The following is a 22,213-nucleotide window of genomic DNA, read 5'->3' as shown; positions in this document are numbered from 1 at the left end:
ACCATTTATTAATGATTACTACATCAGCAACTAATGAACATTCTATATGAATCACAGAATAAGTAATCAGTAAATTTTTATTAGTTAAATGTGTCATAATGTATTAATTCCCTAATAACTTAACAAGGCAAATTAACTAATGATGTAAATTAATATGTTAATTACCACAGTGGTCAAAGCTATGTACTTCATCTTCCAGTTGTCTGCTTTAAATACTCATTAGCTAATGATTTGCAAATGTATCATTATGTTATGATTTTACTTGCTGAGGCACAGAACTATTAACTAATCGTTAAGTAATATGTCATTGTGGTTATGGATATAGAATTAGTTAGTCATGTGCTACTACGAGTTGGAGCCATGCATTTTATGGGTTGAAGCCATGCATTTAAACTTCCAGTTGTCTGCTTTAATTAATCATTACCTAATGATTTGCAAAAATATCATTATGTTATGACTTTACTTGCTGAGGCACACTAACTAATTCTAAATCCATAACCTCAATGACATATTACTTAAAAATTACTTAGTAGTTCTGTGCCTCAACAAGTAAAGTCGTAACATAATGATAAATTTGCACATCATTAGCTAATGATTAATTAAAGCAGACAACTGGAAGATGAAATGCGTGGCTTCAACTCATTGTGGTAATTTACACATGAATTTACACTATTAGATAACAAAATAAATAATTAGGGAATTAATACATTATGACACATTTAACTAATAACAGTTTATTGATTACTTAATCTATAAATCATCTAGAATGTTCATTTGTTGCTGATGAAGTAATTATTAATAAATTGTTTCGTTCTTAATGAGTTTTATGTTAACTCATGATTGTATCTGCATTAGTTATGCATGAATTAATGCATATTTGTGTATTGTAAAGTGTTACCAAAGATATTTAGCCAAGATCAGTGAATGGTTTTCCTTTGTTCTTTAATTACTTTAATTAGCATTAATGATAAGCAGCACATGTTTTTTGCATGGTTCGAGAATGGACACAGGATGGTTCTCTGCTTGCGCTTTAGGTGTGTGTGCGGCATGCAAAACAGAAAGTTCTTTCCCTACTTGCACCTGGTTTAAAAAATAGTTTAAATTCACACTAAAATGCGAACATATGAATCATTAAGTGGAATCAAAATGTACGTGTCTAATAGAATACCCGGAAATTCTTGGAAGTTCTAAAATGGAACCGATTCTCGATACCCAACCCTACTGTTAACATCTCAGAAATGTTTTTAGGGTTTCATGAACATTTGAAATGTTTAACTGGAAAAACATGTAGAGCAACTAGTTCAGTGTTTTCCCAAACTAGCAGGCATTTACTTATCTGTGTAAAGCTTGTTTTTTCCCCATACCATCCAGACAGACAGGTTCTCACATATTTTTAGAAACCGGAGCAAAAATCTGTAAGTAACAAACGTTGGAGGAAACAAAGGGATTTTGTGTATGCCCACTTAATTATGACAGACCATACATATGTCAAAAATGAAACTGTAAACAGTAAGAATCAATCTTTTTTGGACAAGTCATTGTTTGATTTGCAAGCTTAGTTGTTTGAAAAAGGCTTTAGAACCAAATTGAATCCCACTTCATTTTGCAGCACTACTTTTAGAGTGAAACCTCCTGCAGATTGTCATTGATGTCAAATCAAAGAACAAAATAAAAAGAGAAATAACTGCTCTGCACTGGACCTTTTATTGCTTGAATAAAGAATAATTTATATTCAATTTATAGTTTAGAATTACAGGTTATAAAAGTTAGTGGTAATAGTGAGCATAGCACAGAATAAGCCCAATACTCTGCCTCTGGTGCCCAGACCCTGCCTAGACAAGGAAAACGTACATTAACACAGAGAAAGAAAATCCAACCACTATAAAGGAATTCAGTTGTCAAATAGAAAAATGGCCTAACCACAAAAAAAGCAAAACGAAAAAAATTAACTGTTACACAATAAGAAATAAGCAAACAAAATTATTAGCAACAACAAATTGACCAGCCAAAAACGAGACAACAAACACAAAATCAAAATCAGTCTAAGAGACTGTCTGACTCTCGTAACTGGAAAATGAAGGGCAACACTTCTGTCAATAAGAAAACGTTACTACGAAACAAACAGTAAGCAGCATCTCAATGACTACACTTGGTTTCCAAAAAACAACCAAGAGGTCCTCTCTGCAGCCTGTAGCATGATGACATACTAGATCAGATCCAATATGCAGTGGATGTCGACACGCATAAACAGTATTGGATTTTAATGCACAAAGTGGGGCTGTCACTGAAGCTAGTGTTTAATTTAAATTAAACTAATGATGAGATATGGATGTGTTTCATAAGCTTACACAAATTATATTATACTCTGATTTTAAACTAGTAGTGTATTCAAACTTCATTTAACATAACAGAAGAAAATTGTATTATTTGTTGATATAAAAAAACCCTCTAATTTGAGCCTTCCCACCACTGATTTAAAGACTCAAAAGAACTCTTTAACTTTCCACTTATCCCAAAAAATCTTAGTTCTCACAAAAAAAACATCATCTTGGAGTAATTTATTATTAAAATGCCACTGAGATCTATTAGCTTCTTGCTTTAAGAGTCACAATAATAAGATGACAATCACAAAAACCAACTGGTCTATACATATAAAATCTAATCTAGCTGCACTTACTCTTCCATCCACAACCTTCACCCATGTATATTGTTTTACATTTGTAAATTTAATTCTCCATGCATCTATTAAATCAAAATGAAGAATTAACGTCTTTAGGTTTTTACTGGATCGTAAACAAGGCTCTTCACTAAGACTATCAATGTTAAAATCAACAGTAAAATTCCAGTCTCCACCTAAAATAAAATAATCACAATCACTTTGTTCAAGACTTTTCTTTATATTATTAAAAAATTCTATTCTTTCAGTCCAAATATTGGGTGCATAAATATTAATAAAACAATAAATTGAACCCTCTATATCAGCTTTAATCATTAAACCTTGGCCCTTAACTAACATACAAGAATTTTAAATCTTCAACTTTAAACTATTGGAGAAAAGCACAGCCACCCTTTCACTAACATTACTCCCATGACTAAAAAAAAGAGTTGACCAACCCAAAATAAGCCCCAATTAACTTATTTTTAATTAATTAATTAATTAAATTTATTAAATTCATCTTCTATTGTAAGTTTGTTCATATGGACATATATGGTTCATACTGGTTTCATTTCCCTAGACCGAGAGAAAGCTTTTGACCAGGTAGAGCATAACTACCTCTGGCAGACACTAAGAGAGTTTGGTTTCAGCCCAAGTTTTATTAAAGGGGTCATCGGATGCCCATTTTCCACAAGTTAATATGATTCTTTAGGGTCTTAATGAAAAGTCTATAATATACTTTGGTTAAAAATTCTCAGTGGTAGTGTAAAACAACACCCTTTTTTTACCTTGTCAAAATGAGCTCTGCAAAAATCAACCCATTCTGAGGAGTTGTTCCTTTAAATGCATATGAGCTCTGCTCGCCCCGCCCCTGTCTTCTCTCTGTGAAGCGAGGAGCCTGTTTACTTTAGCCACATTTTAACGCATTTAGCCACGAAACTTGCTAACTAGCACGTTATTAGGAAAGATGGTTTCAGAGATTCATAAGAAAACCCTTACTCACTTCTGCTGTAGGTGAAGCTGGATCACAAATGATTTGCGCGAACGTAGACGCATTTATGTAGATCGGGAGGTGCATTCCCTTCACAAACAAACGTAATCTACTGCATCTTCAGAGGCTCAAATGTCGGGAGTAAACGACGACCACTATGTTCATTATTACATCCAGCAACACAACACCTCAATCGCTCAATCGGAGATATTCTTGTCTAACTTACATCCCTGCTCTGGCATAAAAACAATGGAGGTCGGACTGTTACAGCTGATCTGAGGTAAGACGCTCATGTCAATCAACTATCGTGGGAGCGGCCTCTGTTGGTGTGACGCCTCACCGACAGGCATCTGAGAATGGCTCGATTTGAAAAAGGGGATATTATTTTTACAGATTAATTAAAAACCACTGCATTGATTTTTTATCATTATAGGGTAGATTTGTACATACACTGCCAACACACATTAATGTTCAAACAACATGAAAAAGTGAACTTTGCATCTGATGACCCCTTAAAATGATCAGAGTGTTGTATAGTAACATTGGTGGCCTGAGTGCTCCTTTTAAGACTACAAGGGGCATAAGACAAAGATGTGCTTTGTCAGGCATGCTGTATGCCTTAGCAATTGAACCATTGTTAGTAAGGTTAAGAGCAAAAATTGATGGTTGGAGTACATCACAATGTCATTTTTAAATTAAGTTGTTGGCTTATGCCGATGATGTTATTGTTATTGTGAGTAATCAAGAAGAAGTTAATAATCTAAGAGCATTAATTGATGACTTTGGAAAGCTGTCTTCAGCTTAGATTAACTGGAAAGAGTGAAGTGATTGTATGTGGGAAGTGGGAAGGTAAATGCCTTCCTAATTCACCTGCTGGACTTGAATGGAAGAAAAATGGCTTTAAATATTTAGGTGTATACCTTGGAGAAGATTCAATTTTGCCAAAAAAAAAAAATGGAGGGTGTTTTAGAAAAAACAAAAGTAAGACTCGATAAATGGAAATGGCTGTGGCCTAAAATGTTATTTAGAGGATGCGCTATAGTCATCAATAACTTGGTGGCTTCAACTTTCTGGCATCGCTTAGCATGTATTGAGCCACCAAGTGGACTTCTTGCAAGACTACAAGCTCTCATAGTGGACTTCTTTTGGACTAAGTTTCACTGGGTACCGCAGAGTGTGCTTTATCTCCCTAGGGAGGAGGGAGGACATGGACTAGTACACCTAGCCAGCAGAGGAGCTACATTTCGTTTACAGCTTATTCAAAGACTTTCAGAAGATCTTGTATGGAGAAATATTGCTAATTTTATTTTGAGTCAAGCCGGAGGCCTGTGAGTGGATTCTGCTTTGTTTTTAATGGACTCCAGCAGGATTCAGATGAATGGACTAACACCTTTTTATAAAGGGTTTTTTAGAGTATGGAATTTATTCAAAAAAAGAAGAGGGGATTTTGGATTGTCATTATTCTGGTTATTAGAAGAGCCGATTGTGCTTGGAGCTAAATTTGATGTATTAAGTGAAATTGCATGTGGTTTTGAAAATGTAATGTTTTTAGCAAAAAAAGTTTAATTGCGTCACAAAATTGTCAGGGTGTTGTGTAGCAGGCAGACAGGTAGACAAAGGAGAGTGTAGTTTTAAACAAAATGATTTTAATAATAATAATAGAAAACCAGGCAGAACAGGATTCCACACAAATGAAAATAAGGACTGTTATTGACTAAGAACAGACAACCAAAGACTGAACAGAATGGGGTATAAATACTTGAACAAATGAGAGCAAATAATTGACAGGTGCAGGGTAATTAATCAAAAACCATAGCAACACATGAGGAACAGAAAAAGAAGGCAGGAGAACAGGGAAAATGGAACCAAAACACGAAGAACACGTGACAAATATAGCTGCTGGGGGTCTTGAACTAAATAACTCACAAAATGTTGCCTCCTTTATTGGAGTTAGATCAATAAGATTGGCAAGAAAACTACTGGATCTTTTAAAGCAGAAGCTTACAGCAGAATTAATGTCTCTCCTTGCAAGTTGGTGAAGGAAAGGTGGTTCCAAACAACAAGGATCCTTTTCCAAAAATTTACATTACTCCTGATTTTAAAGGTGCAGATGGGGAACTGTTTAAGAATTTAGAGGATCTATCTATCAGTGAAGCTAATAGCAAAATTTTTTTACAGAAGTTGTGTTAAAGTTTTAAATTTGAAAATTTTAAAAGGAAGAGTTGATACTGTTTGGAGAAATAATTTAGGCTTGGATCAGAGTATAAAACCGGTGTGGAGAGTTTTTTTTATAAACCTCCTTTGGAAAAGAAGGTGGGGGATCTCCAATGGAGAATTTTACACGGTGCAGTTGCTGTTAATTCTTAAATGATTTTTTTTTTTTTTTTACTGTTCAGACTTTCATTCCTGGGTATCAATATACAGCAAAAAAACTCCCACTGTATGTTAAGTGGCCTTAACTACTGTATACTTGTATTAAAATTAATCATTTGATACAATGCACTTATTATGTACATACATGTATTTACATTGTGCTTAGATGTAAAATGCCTGCATGTAATTACATCTGTAATTAATTTCTGTAATTACATTTATAATTATAGAAATTAATTCTATTAATTTCCCTTACACCTTAACCTACCCTTAAACCTACCCATACCACCAAATATCTCCCTAACCTTACCCATATCCCACCTCAATAGCAGCAAAAGTGTCGCAATACAATATGCATAACACATTGTACTTATTTTTTTGAAGCAAGTACATTGTAGTTAAGGCCACTTAAAAAAAAGTGGGACCGAATTTTGAAAGAAGTTTTATTTTATATATATTAGAAGTTTTTTTTATATATATTATTTCAGACTAGCCCAATGTTGTGTAAATTTGACTGTGCTTAGTGCAGCTCTTTTTTGTGTTGGCCGACATGGCTGACCCTGGTCAAGGCATACCACACCTGACTCGGCGTAATGGGTGCAGGCGTGAACCTGGTGTAAGCATGGAAGAGGTATTTGTAGTAGTCAGAGAACAAATTGGATTCAACAATATTATATCAGCTTCATGAATGAATAAGGAAATTGTTGTGTTTCTCAAAATGAAGCAGTAACTTAATCAACAAACTGAGTGGTTAATGGGTGAGAGAAACATTTGTCACCGTGACTCCTTCAGCTTCACCTGCAACAAAAATAATATCTAATGTTCCGCTTTGTCTCAAATGATGCTATCCTTAAGGAATTGGTGCGATATGGAAAAATTGCAATTCCAATTAGGATGATCCAGCTAGGATGCAAAAACACTGCTCTTAAACATGGACTTTCGTTTCAATGGCAAGGATATATGTTTTTGACCTTAAGTTTTGAATGTGGCGATTTAGGACACAAACAGTTCTCCTGTCCACATGAAAATATGAGTAATGATCAACAACAGTCAGCTGCTGATATGCCTCAAAATGGATCCAATGCTAGTAACAGGAGACTGGAAGTTACAGTAACACAGAATGCAAAAGGAGCAGAGGAGCTGGCTGAAACATCATCAAAAGATTTATGAGAGAGCTGGATGTAGTTCTGCTTTTGATATGCATCCGAATGATATTCCTGACAAATTAAGAATGTGGATGATATTGAGGAAAGGGATCAAACAAAAATACAGGCTGCTGAGGAAGGCTCAGGAGATGAGTTTGATGGGGTGTCACAATGTACTGATGATAGAGATGAAAAACAGTGGTCTGAAGAGTATGAGATGGAAAAATGAAAAGTACAAATATTATAATGTTATTTTAACATTGGTAAAGTTGGTAAAGCTCACATTAAAGGATTTTGTCAAGAGTATACATCTTATTCAGTTACACATTTGAAATGGACTCTTCAAGGGCTTGAGAAAGAAATTCTCTGTCATTTTAGTTATTAGTTTTAGTCACGTTCATACTCTTTTTAGTCTAGTCAAGTTTCAGTCGACTAAAAGGCTGAGCATTTTAGTCTTATTTTAGTCAGAACTATCCATGACTATTTTCGTCTGGTTTTAGTTGACGAAAACTAATGACATTTTAGTCTAGTTTTAGTCGACAAAAACTGATGACATTTAGTCTAGTTTTAGTCAATGAAAATTCTATTTTACTCTGACAAATCTAGCTACAGTATTTGGCCAACAAGGGATGCTTAGCAGTGTTGGGCAAGTTACTTCCAAAATATAATACACTGTTAAAAATTGCTGTAAAAAAACAGCCAAATTTTGACAGTAACATGCTGTTTTCCATTAAAACAGTGCATTCTGGGTATTATTTTTCATTTTCGAAAAAGTAGCCTGCTGCTATGTATCGTGAATTAACAGCGTTCAAAATCAACACTCAGAGACTGTGTTTCAAATCAAACTCTACACCCTCATTCACTATTCCCTACATGAGTTTACTAATATAGTCCACCTTACAGAGATAATGAAAACTAATGAGAGACTTCAGACACTGATGAACAGCTGCTGTTAATGAGCAGAATCACTGATTGAAAGACAAACAAGACAAACACAAGAACTATATAACGGACTTCAGCCACAGCCTTAGATGAAATCAACTGAACATTTAAACAACTCAACACACAGCTTTACCAACTTCATGCATTTCTAACCAGACTGATTTTATTTCTGTCAGATGTCTATAGAAGATCTTATTGAGAATGAACAGATGTTTAGATGATGATGTTTTATTGTTTTGTTTGACGATACCATTGTGGAGATCAGTGTTCGCTTTAATTGGGCTCCTGACTCTTGATATTTAAACATGGGTATATTTGCAGTAACTGGGTTTTTATGATGCATTAGGTACAGCACTGCTGGTCAGTTGATGTTAGTTATGTCTAGTTGGGCACAAACATCTTCTACTGAACTGGTTTTCAGTAGAAGCATGAAAAAAACAGCATGAAATGTAATTTAACAGTAATAAACTGTAATTAATTTACGGCAACACACTGTAGAAAAACAGTAACAAGCTGGCAACCGAGCTGCCAGTAGATTACTGTTAATTCAAGAAAAAAACAGTAATATACTGTAAAACATAACAGTCAGATTTACCAAGCAAATCAAGTTATTTTCACTAAAATATTAGTGAATGTTCATAGAAAAACAATTATGCAAAGTCATTAACTGGTAGGGAGAGTAAATATTTAATTGTGTCTAACTGATGTGTTTTTGTACAAGAGAGATCTGTTAGTTTAATTTAGTTTTGTGGGTCACCATTGTGCTGGAGAGTAGAGCTTGTGCTTCAGGCAATGATGAGCCACAAACACTGATGTTTTGCTGCTTTATTTAAAGACAGTAATTGTGGAATTGCTGATATAGTAACAATCTCTTTACTAAGCACTTTATTACACAAATTTGCTTTTGTTAGTGAATTACAATCTATAAAGATTTGAATAAAAGTCGATTGCTTCTTTATTACAGTTTAAGTGTTTGTGGGTTTATTTTAAGAAATATTTCTTCTTAGTGGACTCAAATTAAATAAGTTCACTGTACTAACACCATATAAACAATAGTTTTTTTAAAACTCAAATGGTTTGAAGCAATCGGTTTCCAAAATAAAATGAGTTACCACATGGTATAATAACGGTAACATACTGTAAAAATGAAGAGCTGTAAATTAACGGTAGAGAGCTATAAAATAACAGTATAATGCTGGCAACCACAGCTGCCAGTAGATTACTGTTATTTTACAGTGCAATTTTTTACAGTGATACATAATATATTACAAGTTACTGTCTTTTAAAAAGAATTAGTTACAATATTACTGTCTCTTAATTGTAATGCGTTACACTACTTTTGAGTTACTTTCACCAAAATATCCACAGAAGTATGACTACGCCTTATAAAATACCAAAATGTAGTTTACTGCAGCATATTATGCATCCAGTGGAGGGTAATGAGGTAGGTCTATATAGCATAAAATTATAAAATCATATTTAGATAGGCTACCGGTATGTAGGTCTAAATTAACGTTATGGTTTAGGTTAAACACAGATGAGCACAAAATTATTACATTTATAAATAATGCCGGTAAATAAAGTGAAATGTTGTAATGTACAAACAACAAACACAATACCTAACCTATAGACTATTTTGAACGGTTTTCTGAACAAAACAAGAATACAATATACACATACAAAACAAATTAGGCTAATTTAAAGTGAAACTGAAAGCAAACGCGTTGTTCTCACGCAGCCTACCTCTCATTCGGCATGAACCCAATTAAATGTGTCCATATTCACGATGTATTTGAATGCTAAACTATTATTTATTAGTAAACTAAGCTTTATACTTAATGCGTGTAAAAACATCCTCACATGAGCAAATGTGTTTGGCCCAACCTCAGGCTGAACGACACGGATTGTACTACGCAGTACGCACAGTATTTTAATTAATCAGCGTATATGTTTGTTGACTGTATTTTATTCTGGTAATGAACAGCCTGCAACGTTTGTTGTATGTGTGTGTGTGAGGCGCCGGCGCGATCGAACAGCGGAAACAAACAACAAAAAAATACAGGTCATACAGATCATTCGAAATTGCAGTGTGTTTACTTTTATTTCTGTCATCTCGTTATAATTTTATTTCAGTGGTAAAGTTACTATATAAAAATGCAATGCATGTATGATAAAAATGGCAGGTGGTCTTAGTGTCCCTTGTTAAGGTGCAGATGGGTATAAGACTGGGTTGTCCAGTTTCAGGACAGCTCTATACTTTTACTATTGAACCCCTCCTTTGTAAATCAAGGACATAATGGGCTTGCAGATTGAGCCAAATTCAAATGTCAACATAAAAGTTTCAGCATATACTGATGACATTACATTCATTATAAAACATATTAATGATGTTCAGATACTGAAAAGAGTTTTGGAATGTTATAACAAAGCTTCATCTGGCAAAGTAAACTGGGAAAAAAGTGATGCCCTTTGGTGTGTACAACATATACTTCCAGGCAAACTGTAGTGGGGAAGATCTGGTTTTAAATATTTAGAGATCTATTTATAAAGAGAAGAGTATAGAAGACAGAATTGGGAGAGCATTGTGGAGAAAGTGTGTGCTCGGTTGTCTCGCTGGCAATGGCTGCTACCACAGTTATCCTACATGGGAGGGGTACTTCTTTGCAACAACCTTGTTGCTTCTTTATGGCATAAAATGACTATTTTAGAACCTCCTTAAGAATTGGTGAAAGTTATTCATAAATATTTAATTCTCTCCTGTGGCGGTTCAAGACCAGTCAGATACAGGGCACGTCACGTTTAACGGCGGTAGTGGGACTTCAGGTAATGGAGGACACTCTTCAAAAAACAAAGATGAAAGACAAATACGTGGTGCTTTAGAAAACTGTTTGCAAAATGGATTGTGTTGATGAGGAGGCAGGACAGTACTTGTTTAAAGTACTCAAAAAAGGAAAAAGAATGATAAACAGCATGAAATAAAATGTCCCCTAAAAACTGATACACAACTCAGTGAAGATCACAAGTAGGAAAGTGACAATGAGTCTGAATAGTGTGGCACTCTCCAAGAGCGACTTTTATGCTCGTAGTTATGATGTTAATGACATAAAGCTGTTACTTAGAGTGACAAAAATTAAGAGAGGTGTTAATGTTCGGAAGTATTTCCCTGATGTCAAACAGTTTGTTGAAAAGACAAAAATCTTAATGGCTGAGGGTTCCTTTACTATTAAAGAAGTGTACTGTTTGAAGAAAATTGTAATGAACTTAGACAAAGTTTTAAACAATGATGTTTAATAAACAAAGGGGTTTTTTTTGTAACAATGTGTCTTATTTTCAGAGCATCTTTTTGTTTCTGTTGTTTTTGCTTATGAGCGAAACACGCCTGGCTACCTTGATTGTGAATGGTGCCAGGGACATTAGAAAAAGAGCATTGTTAAAGGAGGTAATTCTTGCAAGAAACACAGTGGACAAAATGCCACTGATTGTGCAAGGGAGATTGAAGGCATCTCTGTATTGAGTCATAACACTTCAACAAGTGCAGGGGTTGACATTTTATTTACAAAAAGTTTTGTTTTATGTGTGTTTATGTTCCACCAGCTATAGTTGAAGGGATGTTTTTAGATACAATATGTTGTACTTTGCAGAATTGTTCTTCTGAGGAGTATTTATTTTTAGCTGTTGATTTTAATTGTACTGAACATGCTCTAAATAGAAATCACATTGAACCTCATATGCCCTATAGGAAACATCTCACCCACATAATTAAGACAAATAGTAATGAAAGACAATAAACCTGAGTTCACACAAGAGATGATGTGATATCATTTGCCAGATTAGATGGACTGTGTCACAAATCCTCTCCATGATCTTCAGTCTGCTCACCACCAGAGGTCTCCTTGCCATTCTGTTGACACTCACATGACACAGACTGTTGCACTACACACTGGACTGCATTTCCCATGCTCCACATCACTTTATGCCAATCATGCACAGCATAAATACGAGATCCTTACCACCGTTCAGGGCCAAATATTGTATAGCGTTTATCACTCATTCTGTTTTTTTTTTGTTTTTTTTGTCAGCTAAAGGTACAACTTTGTATAGTGCTTGTGTAATGGCTTTTAACAAAAAAATTATTGAAAACAAAGTAGATAGACCATGGCGATGTTTTTTTGGTTTAGACGAAACTTTAAGACCTGAGTGGAGATTCCTCTATAAGCCGCCTTTATCTAAAAGGATAGGGGACTTACAGTGGCGAGTACTTCATGGTATTACTGCAGTGAACTCTTTTATTTCTATTTTAAATACAGAAGTTTGTTCTACGTGTCCTTTTTGCTCCGAAAGAGAAACAGTGTTACATGTTTTTGTGTAGTGTTTTAGGTTGGAGCCTTTATTTGTTTTTTTAAGTAAGTTTTTCTATCGTTTTGATGAGTGTTTTTCTGCAGAGATACTTATTTTGGGTTTTAAGGACAGGTGTGACATGAGGTTTTTACCTCTCAATTATTGAATTTTATGTTGGGTAAAGCAAAATTTGCAATTTATATCAGTAGGAAAAACAGAATTGTGGACGGTTTTTTTACTCTAGTAAAATCAAGAGTTTTGATTGATTTCAAGTTTTAGAAAACCATGGAAGATCTGTCAACTTTTGAATTGATTTGGTGCAGTCAAAGAGCATTGTGTACTGTTTTTGAAGGAAATCTGGTGTTCTCCTTATAATGCTTTTGGTAACACTTTAGAACAGGGTACACTTATTCACTATTAACTACGACTTTTTCCTCAGTAAATTACTAATTTGCTGATTATTAATAGTCAGTTAAGGTAGTTGTTAAGTTTAGGTATTGGGTAGGATTAGGGATGTAGAATAAGGTCATGTAGAATAAGTAGCACTAATAAATGACTAATATTCTAGTAATATGCATGCTAATAAGCAACTAGTTAAAAAAACGTAAAGTGTTACCATGTTTTTTTAAAGTGTTTAATTATTGTTTGTATTGTGTCACTTAATAAACTATAAATAAAACTTCTTTCAAAATTCGGTCCCACTTTATTTTAGGTGGCCTTAACTACTATGTACTTGTATCAAAAAATAAGTACAATGTACTTAATGTGTTCGTATTGTATTGCAAAACACTTTTGCTGCTATTGAGGTGAGTGAGATATGGGTAAGGTTAGAGAGAGGTTTGGTGGTATGGGTAAGTTTAAGGGTGGGTTTAGGTGTAAGGAATGGGTCAACAGTGTAATTATTAATGTAATTACAGAAATTAATTACAGATGTAATTACATGCATACAATTACATGCACTTCTCCTCTATTTGCTCCATCATTTAGAAGGCGGGAGTTCCATTTCTAGAGCGCTGCAGTTTTACTGTACTGTACTGCATTACTGTACATTCACAGTAACAGGAGTGGTACATCATTTGTAAATTTAATTGAAAACGGTCTGCTTTGATGTGTGATACTGCAAATAGGTATTTCTTAGTTTAATGAATTTATTATTCTTTATATAACACGCTGGTTTGTAGTGCAGATATAGTTTTACCCTAGATTGCCTGTAGTAGCTATTGAAGCAGAAGTCTCTTTTTTAATTTGTGGTGGGTCTACATAGTAATGAACTCTACTGTAAGTATAAGGAATTCAGATTGAATGTTTTTGATGGAGGATTAAACTTTGACATCTTTTTTTCTTTCAGGTTAGGTTCCAGCATGATTTGGCAGTGTAAGTTGTGTCACATGATCCTTCAGAAATCATTCTAATATACTTATTTTCAGTAATAATGCTGAAGTTTCAGCTTTGCTTCACAGTAATAAATTACATTTTAAAATGTCTTCTACAAACAGTTTAAACAGTTATTTAAACATTTTTGACACTATTAGTGTTTTTACTGTATTTTTGAGCATAAATACAGCCTTGGTGAGCTGAAGAGTCTTCTTTGTGAACATTTACAAATTGTAATGTTTACAAACTAGACAAGTACTGTATGTCATTATGTGAGTAATGAAGTAAAAAGTTTCTTACACAGACCAATTGTTTTGTTTCAGAAGACCTCACTACATCGCCAAGCACCAGTGGACCACCAAGGCATCATAGGTTTTTAGTATTCTACTAAAGAAAGTATATTTCTAACTTTCATTTAAGGAATTAGGCTTTTTTTTAGGCTTTGAGTTTGTATTATTGGTTTCTGGGTGTTTGAGTTTAATGTACAATGATCATGTACAGTTGTACTCATAAGTTTACCTTATAACCCTTGCAGAATATGCAAAATGTTAGTTTTATAGAAATGTATATATAGTTGTATAAAATTGTATAAAAAGTAATAGGGATCATGAAAATTGCATGTTATATTTTTTTTTAGTACTGACCTGAATATTTCACAAAACAGATATTTATTTAAACTCCACAGGACCAAATAATGACTGAATTTATAAAAATGACTCCATTCAAAAGTTTACATACCCTTGTATCTTAATACTGTGTGTGGTTTCCTGGATGATGCATGACTGTTTTTATGGTTTGTGGTTTTTGAGTCCTGAGCAGTTCAGCTGGCTGTTCTTCTTCAGAAAAATCCTCCAGCTCCTGCACATTACTTGGTTTTCCAGCAGCATCTGCATATTTGAACCCTTTTCAAAAGTGAATGTATGATTTTGAGATCCATCTTTTCCCACTGAGGACAATTGGGGAACTAATACATAACTATTAAAAAAAGATGAGAACATTCACTGATGCTCAAGAAAGCAACACAATGCATTAAGAACCATTTGAATTGGATGATCAGGGTAAATTGTAGTTACATTGTCTTTTGGGAGAAATCTAAATATTTATGTACCTTCTTAAGTGCAATGCTGAATGGGAAAAGAAATCTGCAAACAAGAAAAATGTATACATTCAAAACATACCTGTTCAAAAGTTTACACTCCCTGGTTCTTAATGCATTGTGTTGCCTTCTTAAGTATCAGTAAATGTTTTCACCTTTTGTAATATTTATGTATGAGTCCCTCAATTGTTCTCATTGTAAATAGATGGATCTCAAAATCATACAGTCACATTTGAAAAGTGTTCAAATATGTAGAAGATGCTGGAAAACCAAATAATGTGCAGGAGCTGGAGGATTTTTCTGAAGAACAGCAGGCAGATGAACTGCTCAGGACAAACAAGCAACTCATGAACAGCTATTGCAAAAGATAAAAACAGTCGTGAATCATCCAGGAAATGACACACAATGTTAAGATTCAAGGGTGTGTAAACTTTTGAACAGGGTCATTTAAATTAGATATTATTTTGTCTTGTAAACATCTGTAGTGTTAAATTGTTTTGTTCCTAAACCTAATCCTACCCAATACCTAAACTTACTTAACAACTACCTTACTAGTAATAAGCAGCAAATTAGGAATTTATTGGGGTAAAGGTTGTAGTTAATAGTGAATAAATTTACCCTATTCTAAAGTGTTACTGTAAATTTATGAGCACAAGTATATATAACTTTTTCACCAGCATTCAGAATGGGATTTGTCTGTTTGATTAATATGAAGTGGGTCATTTTTCTTTAAATGTTCTGCATAGCAATGTGTTATCATTACATTTGTACTACTTAAACTTTTCAAACCAGCACTTGTTTAGATTTGTGATTATGTGTTAAAAGTATCTAATTCCTTACCTTGCTTTCTGACCTAAACAAATTTAACATGACTGTACTAAAAGGATTAGTTCACTGTCAGGCATTCACCTCAGCCACCTTCACTGTCTACACCACACCCATTCCCTCTCACCGGAGTACTGATTGCATACACCTGTTTCCACTCAGCCCCGCCCTATATAAGGCCCTGGCAGTCAGTACATCCTTGTCTGGTCTACCTCATGCTAGCTCCAGACCTCTCCTCATTCATCTCGCCGGATTTCTCTTGCTACAACCTGGTGCTGTGTTTACTACTTGGACTCATTCATCATCTTAATTCACCAATGGACTTACAGATAAGCATTGTTCAAACCATCCTTGCACTAAATTCTTACAACCTTGTCAATAAAACTCCTGTTTGGTTTGCACCAGATGAACCAGAGATCATGAACCAGATCTTGGAGATGTTCTGGGGATAGTTTGCTAGATCTCTTCCTCCAGCATGCTATTATTACGGCGTCAAGTGAGGGTGCTTTTGCTTGAACCCCTGTAGAACCGGGCCTGGGCTTGGTTAACCGCTCCAAACTACAACACAGCTGACATCAGGGATTCTCATCTTCTGAATGAGTGACACTTGTTTGCACAATTACTGTCTGCTCAAATTTTTTGGCATTATATATGCACCCAGCCTAATAACAGCAGTTATTGAATGTAAACCTGTAAAAAGAAATAATTTTGTAAAATGTTTGCATTTTGTCATTTTACTGTTGCTGCTGTCTTGTCCTTTTCAGTTTGAAGCGAGATATCCTTGTACACATTGCCTTTACAGGTTTGCCTTGATATAACACATTTACTTGACTGTTGTTAGTGATGAGGCTAGGCAATTTAGGGCAAAAAAGTTTTTGTTTTAAAAGGTTAAAAAGACTTGTATTTCATTTATTGAGATGTACCAAAGTACATCTGCATTTGATATTTGTTAATGAAATGCTTTTGCATTTTGAGGTTGTAAAAGTTTTGTGGTATTGTGGAAAATGTTTTTCTTTTATTTTTTTTTTTAACTCTACAGTGTTTATTTTCCACAATAAATACAATTCATTCAATAAATACAATTCATTTTCCACAATAAACAATATATTGTTGTATTTGTATTTTTAAATATTCATTTTCACTGTGTTAAATGGAAGAGGTTAAGAAAATTCTGTTCAATAAGTCATTAAGTTTTTTGACTTACTTGTACTCAATGTTTTTAAGGCTTATTGGGGTTTACAGTGTACCCTCACTTGAAAGGTTAAACGAATACCACAGTATACTCCAAAAATATAACAGTTAAGGGCCACAGGTTTATTAAAGGAAATTCCTAGTATTACTGCAGTACTATGACTAAGAACACAAGAATATTACAGCAGTATTACATACTGTACAACACAGAATCCTATGATAAATACTATAGAAATGTGAAAGTAATACCACACAGTACCACAAGAATATTACATACTGTACAACAAAATCCTGTGGTAAAATGTCCCAAAAAAAACAACACAATACTACACAATTACCACACAAATTTTATGTGGTACTTCTAATATATATATCTGATATATTAGATATATTATATGATATATTAGATATATTAATCTGATATATATTATCATATGGTATACCACAGGACATTTTTTGGGTCAGCGTGGAATATTCACTTAATACACCAGTAAGGCCAAACCATCGCTTTTTCTTCCACTGGCCAATCAGTGCAGCAGCAGATTCTGGTTCTTTTGTTTGTAATTTAGACTGCAGGGCTCTCAAGTGTCACGCATTGAGCGTGACAGTCACTCATTTCGGTCTATTGTGACGCACTCCCGCCACACATTGTATTTCTCACGCAGAAAAAACTATTTATAATATATTTAATATACCGCAGCGCAAAAACCAATGAAAAAAAGCATCCTGAAATTGTTCACCATCTTCCTCGTTCACCCACAGAGGAAACCACTGGAGCCCAGAGCATCACTTTGAGCACAAAGTAAGTAATGATCTCCTGTTACAGCAAATTCACAACTTGTTTGACACAAACAATATTATGACCACTTGACAGCTGTTAGAGAATGTTTCCCAGATAATTAACATCAGTTTTTCATGAGTGTCTGTTACTTAGCCAACAGTTTTACAGCCTGTTCACTGACAACATCTGCTCAGAACAAGTAGTCTAGGCCTAGTCATATTTTCGTTATCACACGATGACTGACATATTGTCACATTATAAATATATCTCTCTCCAGTAGGCTTAATAATTTTATTAGCACTAAATTAATTCAAGTGTATTGCATAGTTGATGTTATAGGTCACTTTTAAAATCATGTCAGGCCCAGAGAAGGTGGTGAAAATGGTAGGCACATTCGAGGAGGAGACAGAGGAGGAGACGGTGCAGGTGGAAGATGAAGAGACAGTGCAGGTGGAAGATGATGAGACAGTGCAGGTGGAAGATGAAGAGACAGTGCAGGTGGAAGATGAAGAGACAGTGCAGGTGGAAGAGACGGTGCAGGTGGAAGATGAAGAGACAGTGCAGGTGGAAGAGACGGTGCAGGTGGAAGAGGAAGAGACGGTGGAGGAGATGGCTAAGGTGTCAGAAGAGGCCATCAAAACAAAAGGGAGAAAAGTACCAGGAGCAGCCACCTACAAGAGCTCTTTTAATAATGAATGGACCTCTAAATGGCCATTTATTACTGTAGGAAGCACCAGCTCCTATTACTGGTGTTCTATCTGCCGCCAAGAGAACTCCTGTGCCCATCAAGGTGTGCGGGATGTGACAAGGCACATAGAAAGTAAGGGGCATCAGGCCAAACAGCAGGCACTAAAGTCAACCAGCACAGTCAAAAACTTTTACTTGCCAGTGACTGCAGAAATGAGTGTGCAAGAGGTCAAGGTACATAGCACATTAAATCCAAAAGGTTGATTACATTGTTCATGAATACCATTTTTGCTAAATAATACAACCAATTATATGTTTATGGCATATATGAGACATTCATCCATGACATGGACAGAATACAGCTCTGTAATGTATTTTTATTGTTACTGAAATTCAGAATTTTAATGGACATGCAGATATGGGTTAAATCAGGGTTAACATTCAAATTTGTATTCAGCATAGCTATATATTTTTTTCATTTGTTTCTGTTGCAGACAAGGAGAGCTGAGGTGAAAGTTGCCGTAGCAATGGTTCAACACAATGTTTCATTTGCTGTGGCAGACCATTTCAGCCCCTTGTACAGGGAATGCTTCAAAGACTTTCCCACAGCTCAAAATTTCAAGAGTGCCAGCACAAAAACTATGTGCATCATTAATCAAGCAGTTGCACCACATTATAGAAACGAGCTGGTGTTGAAGATGAGGGAAAATCCCTTTACACTGGTCACGGATGGCTCAAATGACACAGGTATACCTTTGACAGCTAAATTGCCTGTTTCCATTTCCTCATGTTCATGTCACACACACTGAAATAATACATGCATGCAGAGTTAGTTATGTACCATATTGTTACAGGACTAGAGAAGATGAACCCCCTAACTGTAAGGGTATTTGATACCACCAAAGTTGTGCACAGATTCCTCGACATGTGCACCACAAGTGGAAGAAACTGTGGCACAGCTGATGTCATATATAAAAAAATCAACGATGTCCTGATAGAGCATAACATACCATGGAAAAATTGTGTCGGCCTGTCAGTTGACAATGCCCCAGTTAACACTGGAGCCAAAAATTCAATTGCGGCAAAAATGCTTAAGGAAAATCCCAGCATTTACATTCATGGATGCCCCTGCCATATAATCCATAACACTGCTAAACACGCTGGGAAAAGGTTTTTGGAAGTAAGTTTCAACATGTTTGCTTTCCATTAAATATCTGTTAAGCTAAGGTGAAGTAAATAATTTGCTGTATAATGACATAATATATGTTTGCGCTCATATCATGTTCTGCAGATATCTGGATTTGACACTGAGGACCTTGTGGTTGACGTTGGATACTGGTTTAAGGGCAGCACAAACCGTAAAGGTTACTTGAAAGGTTTGTAATTCAATTAGCTCCAGTGTTATACACCCAAACTGAGGAAAAATTGGGTTAATTTTGTTTGTTTTTCTTACATATTTTACCAGAATTTTGTGAACTCCATGGCAGTGATTATATGGAAATGCTGCTGTACATTTCTGTGAGGTGGCTGAGTTTGGAGATGTGCATCACCCGCATTCTGCAGCGGTATGGCCCACTCACCAGCTACTTCAAATCTTTAAGTAAGTCAAGTCAAGTATATTTGTATAGCGCTTTTCACAATACAGATTGTATCAAAGCAGCTTCACAGTATTAAATTAATAATACAACAAGGTTTGTTTCTAGTGGAATTTATTGATTGATAAAATAAAATTAAATATCCCCAAAATATCCCCAAATGAGCAAGCCAAAGGCAACATTATATTTTGGCACTAGTTCAAGATGGTTATGTGAGACACCCAATATTAACAACCTGTCTATTTGCAGATGAGAAACAACCAAGGTTCAGGAGGCTGGTGGAGGCGTTTTCCAATCCCCTGACGGAAGTCTACCTCCTGTTCCTTCAGGCCACATTCCCAGTGTTCTCTACACTGAACCTCCTTCTCCAGAGAGAAAAGGCATCCATTTTCCAGCTGTATGAAGAGGTAAATGGGAGGGTTGGGCTATTTTTGGCTATATTGATGTCTCCTTTCTTAAGTGCAACACCCCTGTGAAATATAGGTTGTGTTACTTTGTCAAGAAAGACAATTAAGCTATCTAATTTCAAAACAGCTGACATTTTTTGATTCTGTGCACTACATGTGTCCCTTGATAAATTACTTGTACAGAGTGAAAAAATAACTTAATTATCTAAACTTAAATCTACTCATAGTCATTGAACTGAGTAGCAATTGCATTAATAATGCATTTTAATCTTTTTTGACATTACATTTTGCAGAAATTCATCAAGAAACTCTGTTTGAGGTTCATGACACCAGCAGCACTACGAGGAGGAGAAGTCCATGACATCCCCTACAAGGACCCACTGTACCGACTGCCAGGTAATGCTTTGAAGTCACATAGGGAGATAAACCTGTATGCTTATTCACAACAAATACACCTTTTCTATGGATTGAGTGGTCTTTCTGATGATGGAATATGGATACAAAATTTTAAAAAGTATGGTATCCCAATAACAATATATTCACCCCTCTGCCATTTGGTAGAAGATATAAGAGCATCAGAAACAGCACTAGTAGATTCAGAGACAGCTTCTATCCTCAAGCCATCAGAATGCTGAACTTTACTCAACCATCTTCACTCTCCTAAATGGCACACTTGTCACTTTTTAGAATTAATCCTTCAACTTAAATTAATCCTTTTTTATTTTACCTCTTCTATTTATCTACTTTCTACTTTAAAAAAAAAATTGTATTACTTTAAGCACAACAAATTTCATGACTGATAAATGTTATTTATGTGTATATGACAATAAACTTGAAACTTGTATAATCCAGAGATATCCTATAAGATGCGTGTATTTGACTAGCTTTCTCTATGTCTTCTGTCTCACTGATAGGAGAAAAACTCAATGTGGGTTTCACCACCAGAGCTACGCTAAACAGGCTCCTTGAGGCTGTAGAGGTCACATCACAGAAGGCTCAACAATTCCAGCAGGCAGCACTGGCCTTTTTGGTTGGAGCTGTGGAGTATGCCATGGATAAACTCCCGTTAAAAGATGCCCTATACTTTGTAGACAGGCAAGGGTTTTCACATACTGATTATATATTTTAAGTTTAATGGTCATGATCACAAAATAAATCTGTCTCTCACTGTATTCTAATCAGTCTTGTACACATGTGCTCTTTTTAAGATTTCAGGAACTCCTTCCTTTTCAAGACCCAAAGGAACAAGACCAAGTAAGTGAGGAGTTTATGGAGTACCAACTCATGGACATTGCCTTGCCCCAGGACCCAACAGTCTTTGATGTTGAGGAGTTTTGGGGAAGAATGTCCACAATAAAGAACAAGGTAAGAAATATTTTGCACACAACATGACTTGCTCATTAGTAATTACGATGAAGGGAAAATATTTAAGAAATAGAGGCCCCTGAGTGAGGGAATGAGATGTCACTCTTGCCTGTCTTCAAAACTTGAGAGCCCTGAGACTGTATGTTCTAAAAATATGACTTTAATCTCGTAATCTTGGAATTTATTATTGATATTATTTTTATTTTTAAAGTGGCACTACTCCTGAATGCAAACACAATCTTGGCACAGAAGGGCAAAATGCAACAATCACAACGAAGACTACTCATTCATTTTAGTTCCATTCTCTGGGCCTTTTTTTCAGCAAATTCATCCACAATGTCCTTGGTGTTTATTGTAAGGCTTTGTTTTTCACAAAGGAAAGAATGGCTGTTCAGAACATACTGTTTTCATTAGTATGTTTTGTGCCATGGTGCACCGCAAATTATT

General features: G+C 35.2%; 1 protein-coding gene across 1 annotated transcript; it reads left to right on the top strand.

Annotated features, from left to right (window-relative positions):
- Positions 1 to 18,066: 18,066 nt before the first annotated feature.
- On the top strand, positions 18,067 to 21,766 carry LOC127162548 (uncharacterized; the record flags this gene model as incomplete). The annotated part of the gene is made up of 9 exons (XM_051105338.1): positions 18,067 to 18,633; positions 18,894 to 19,146; positions 19,254 to 19,579; positions 19,691 to 19,775; positions 19,865 to 19,999; positions 20,244 to 20,401; positions 20,695 to 20,797; positions 21,316 to 21,496; positions 21,610 to 21,766. Coding segments are annotated over exons 1-9 (1,965 nt in total), but the record flags the coding sequence as incomplete, so codon positions are not given.
- Positions 21,767 to 22,213: the final 447 nt, after the last annotated feature.

The sequence above is a fragment of the Labeo rohita genome, unplaced genomic scaffold (assembly GCF_022985175.1).
Source record: "Labeo rohita strain BAU-BD-2019 unplaced genomic scaffold, IGBB_LRoh.1.0 scaffold_963, whole genome shotgun sequence".
In the NCBI taxonomy this organism is placed as follows: Eukaryota; Metazoa; Chordata; class Actinopteri; order Cypriniformes; family Cyprinidae; genus Labeo; species Labeo rohita.
The sequence above is the reverse complement of the archived record's forward strand: the minus strand, read 5'-3'. Positions and strand labels throughout refer to the sequence as shown.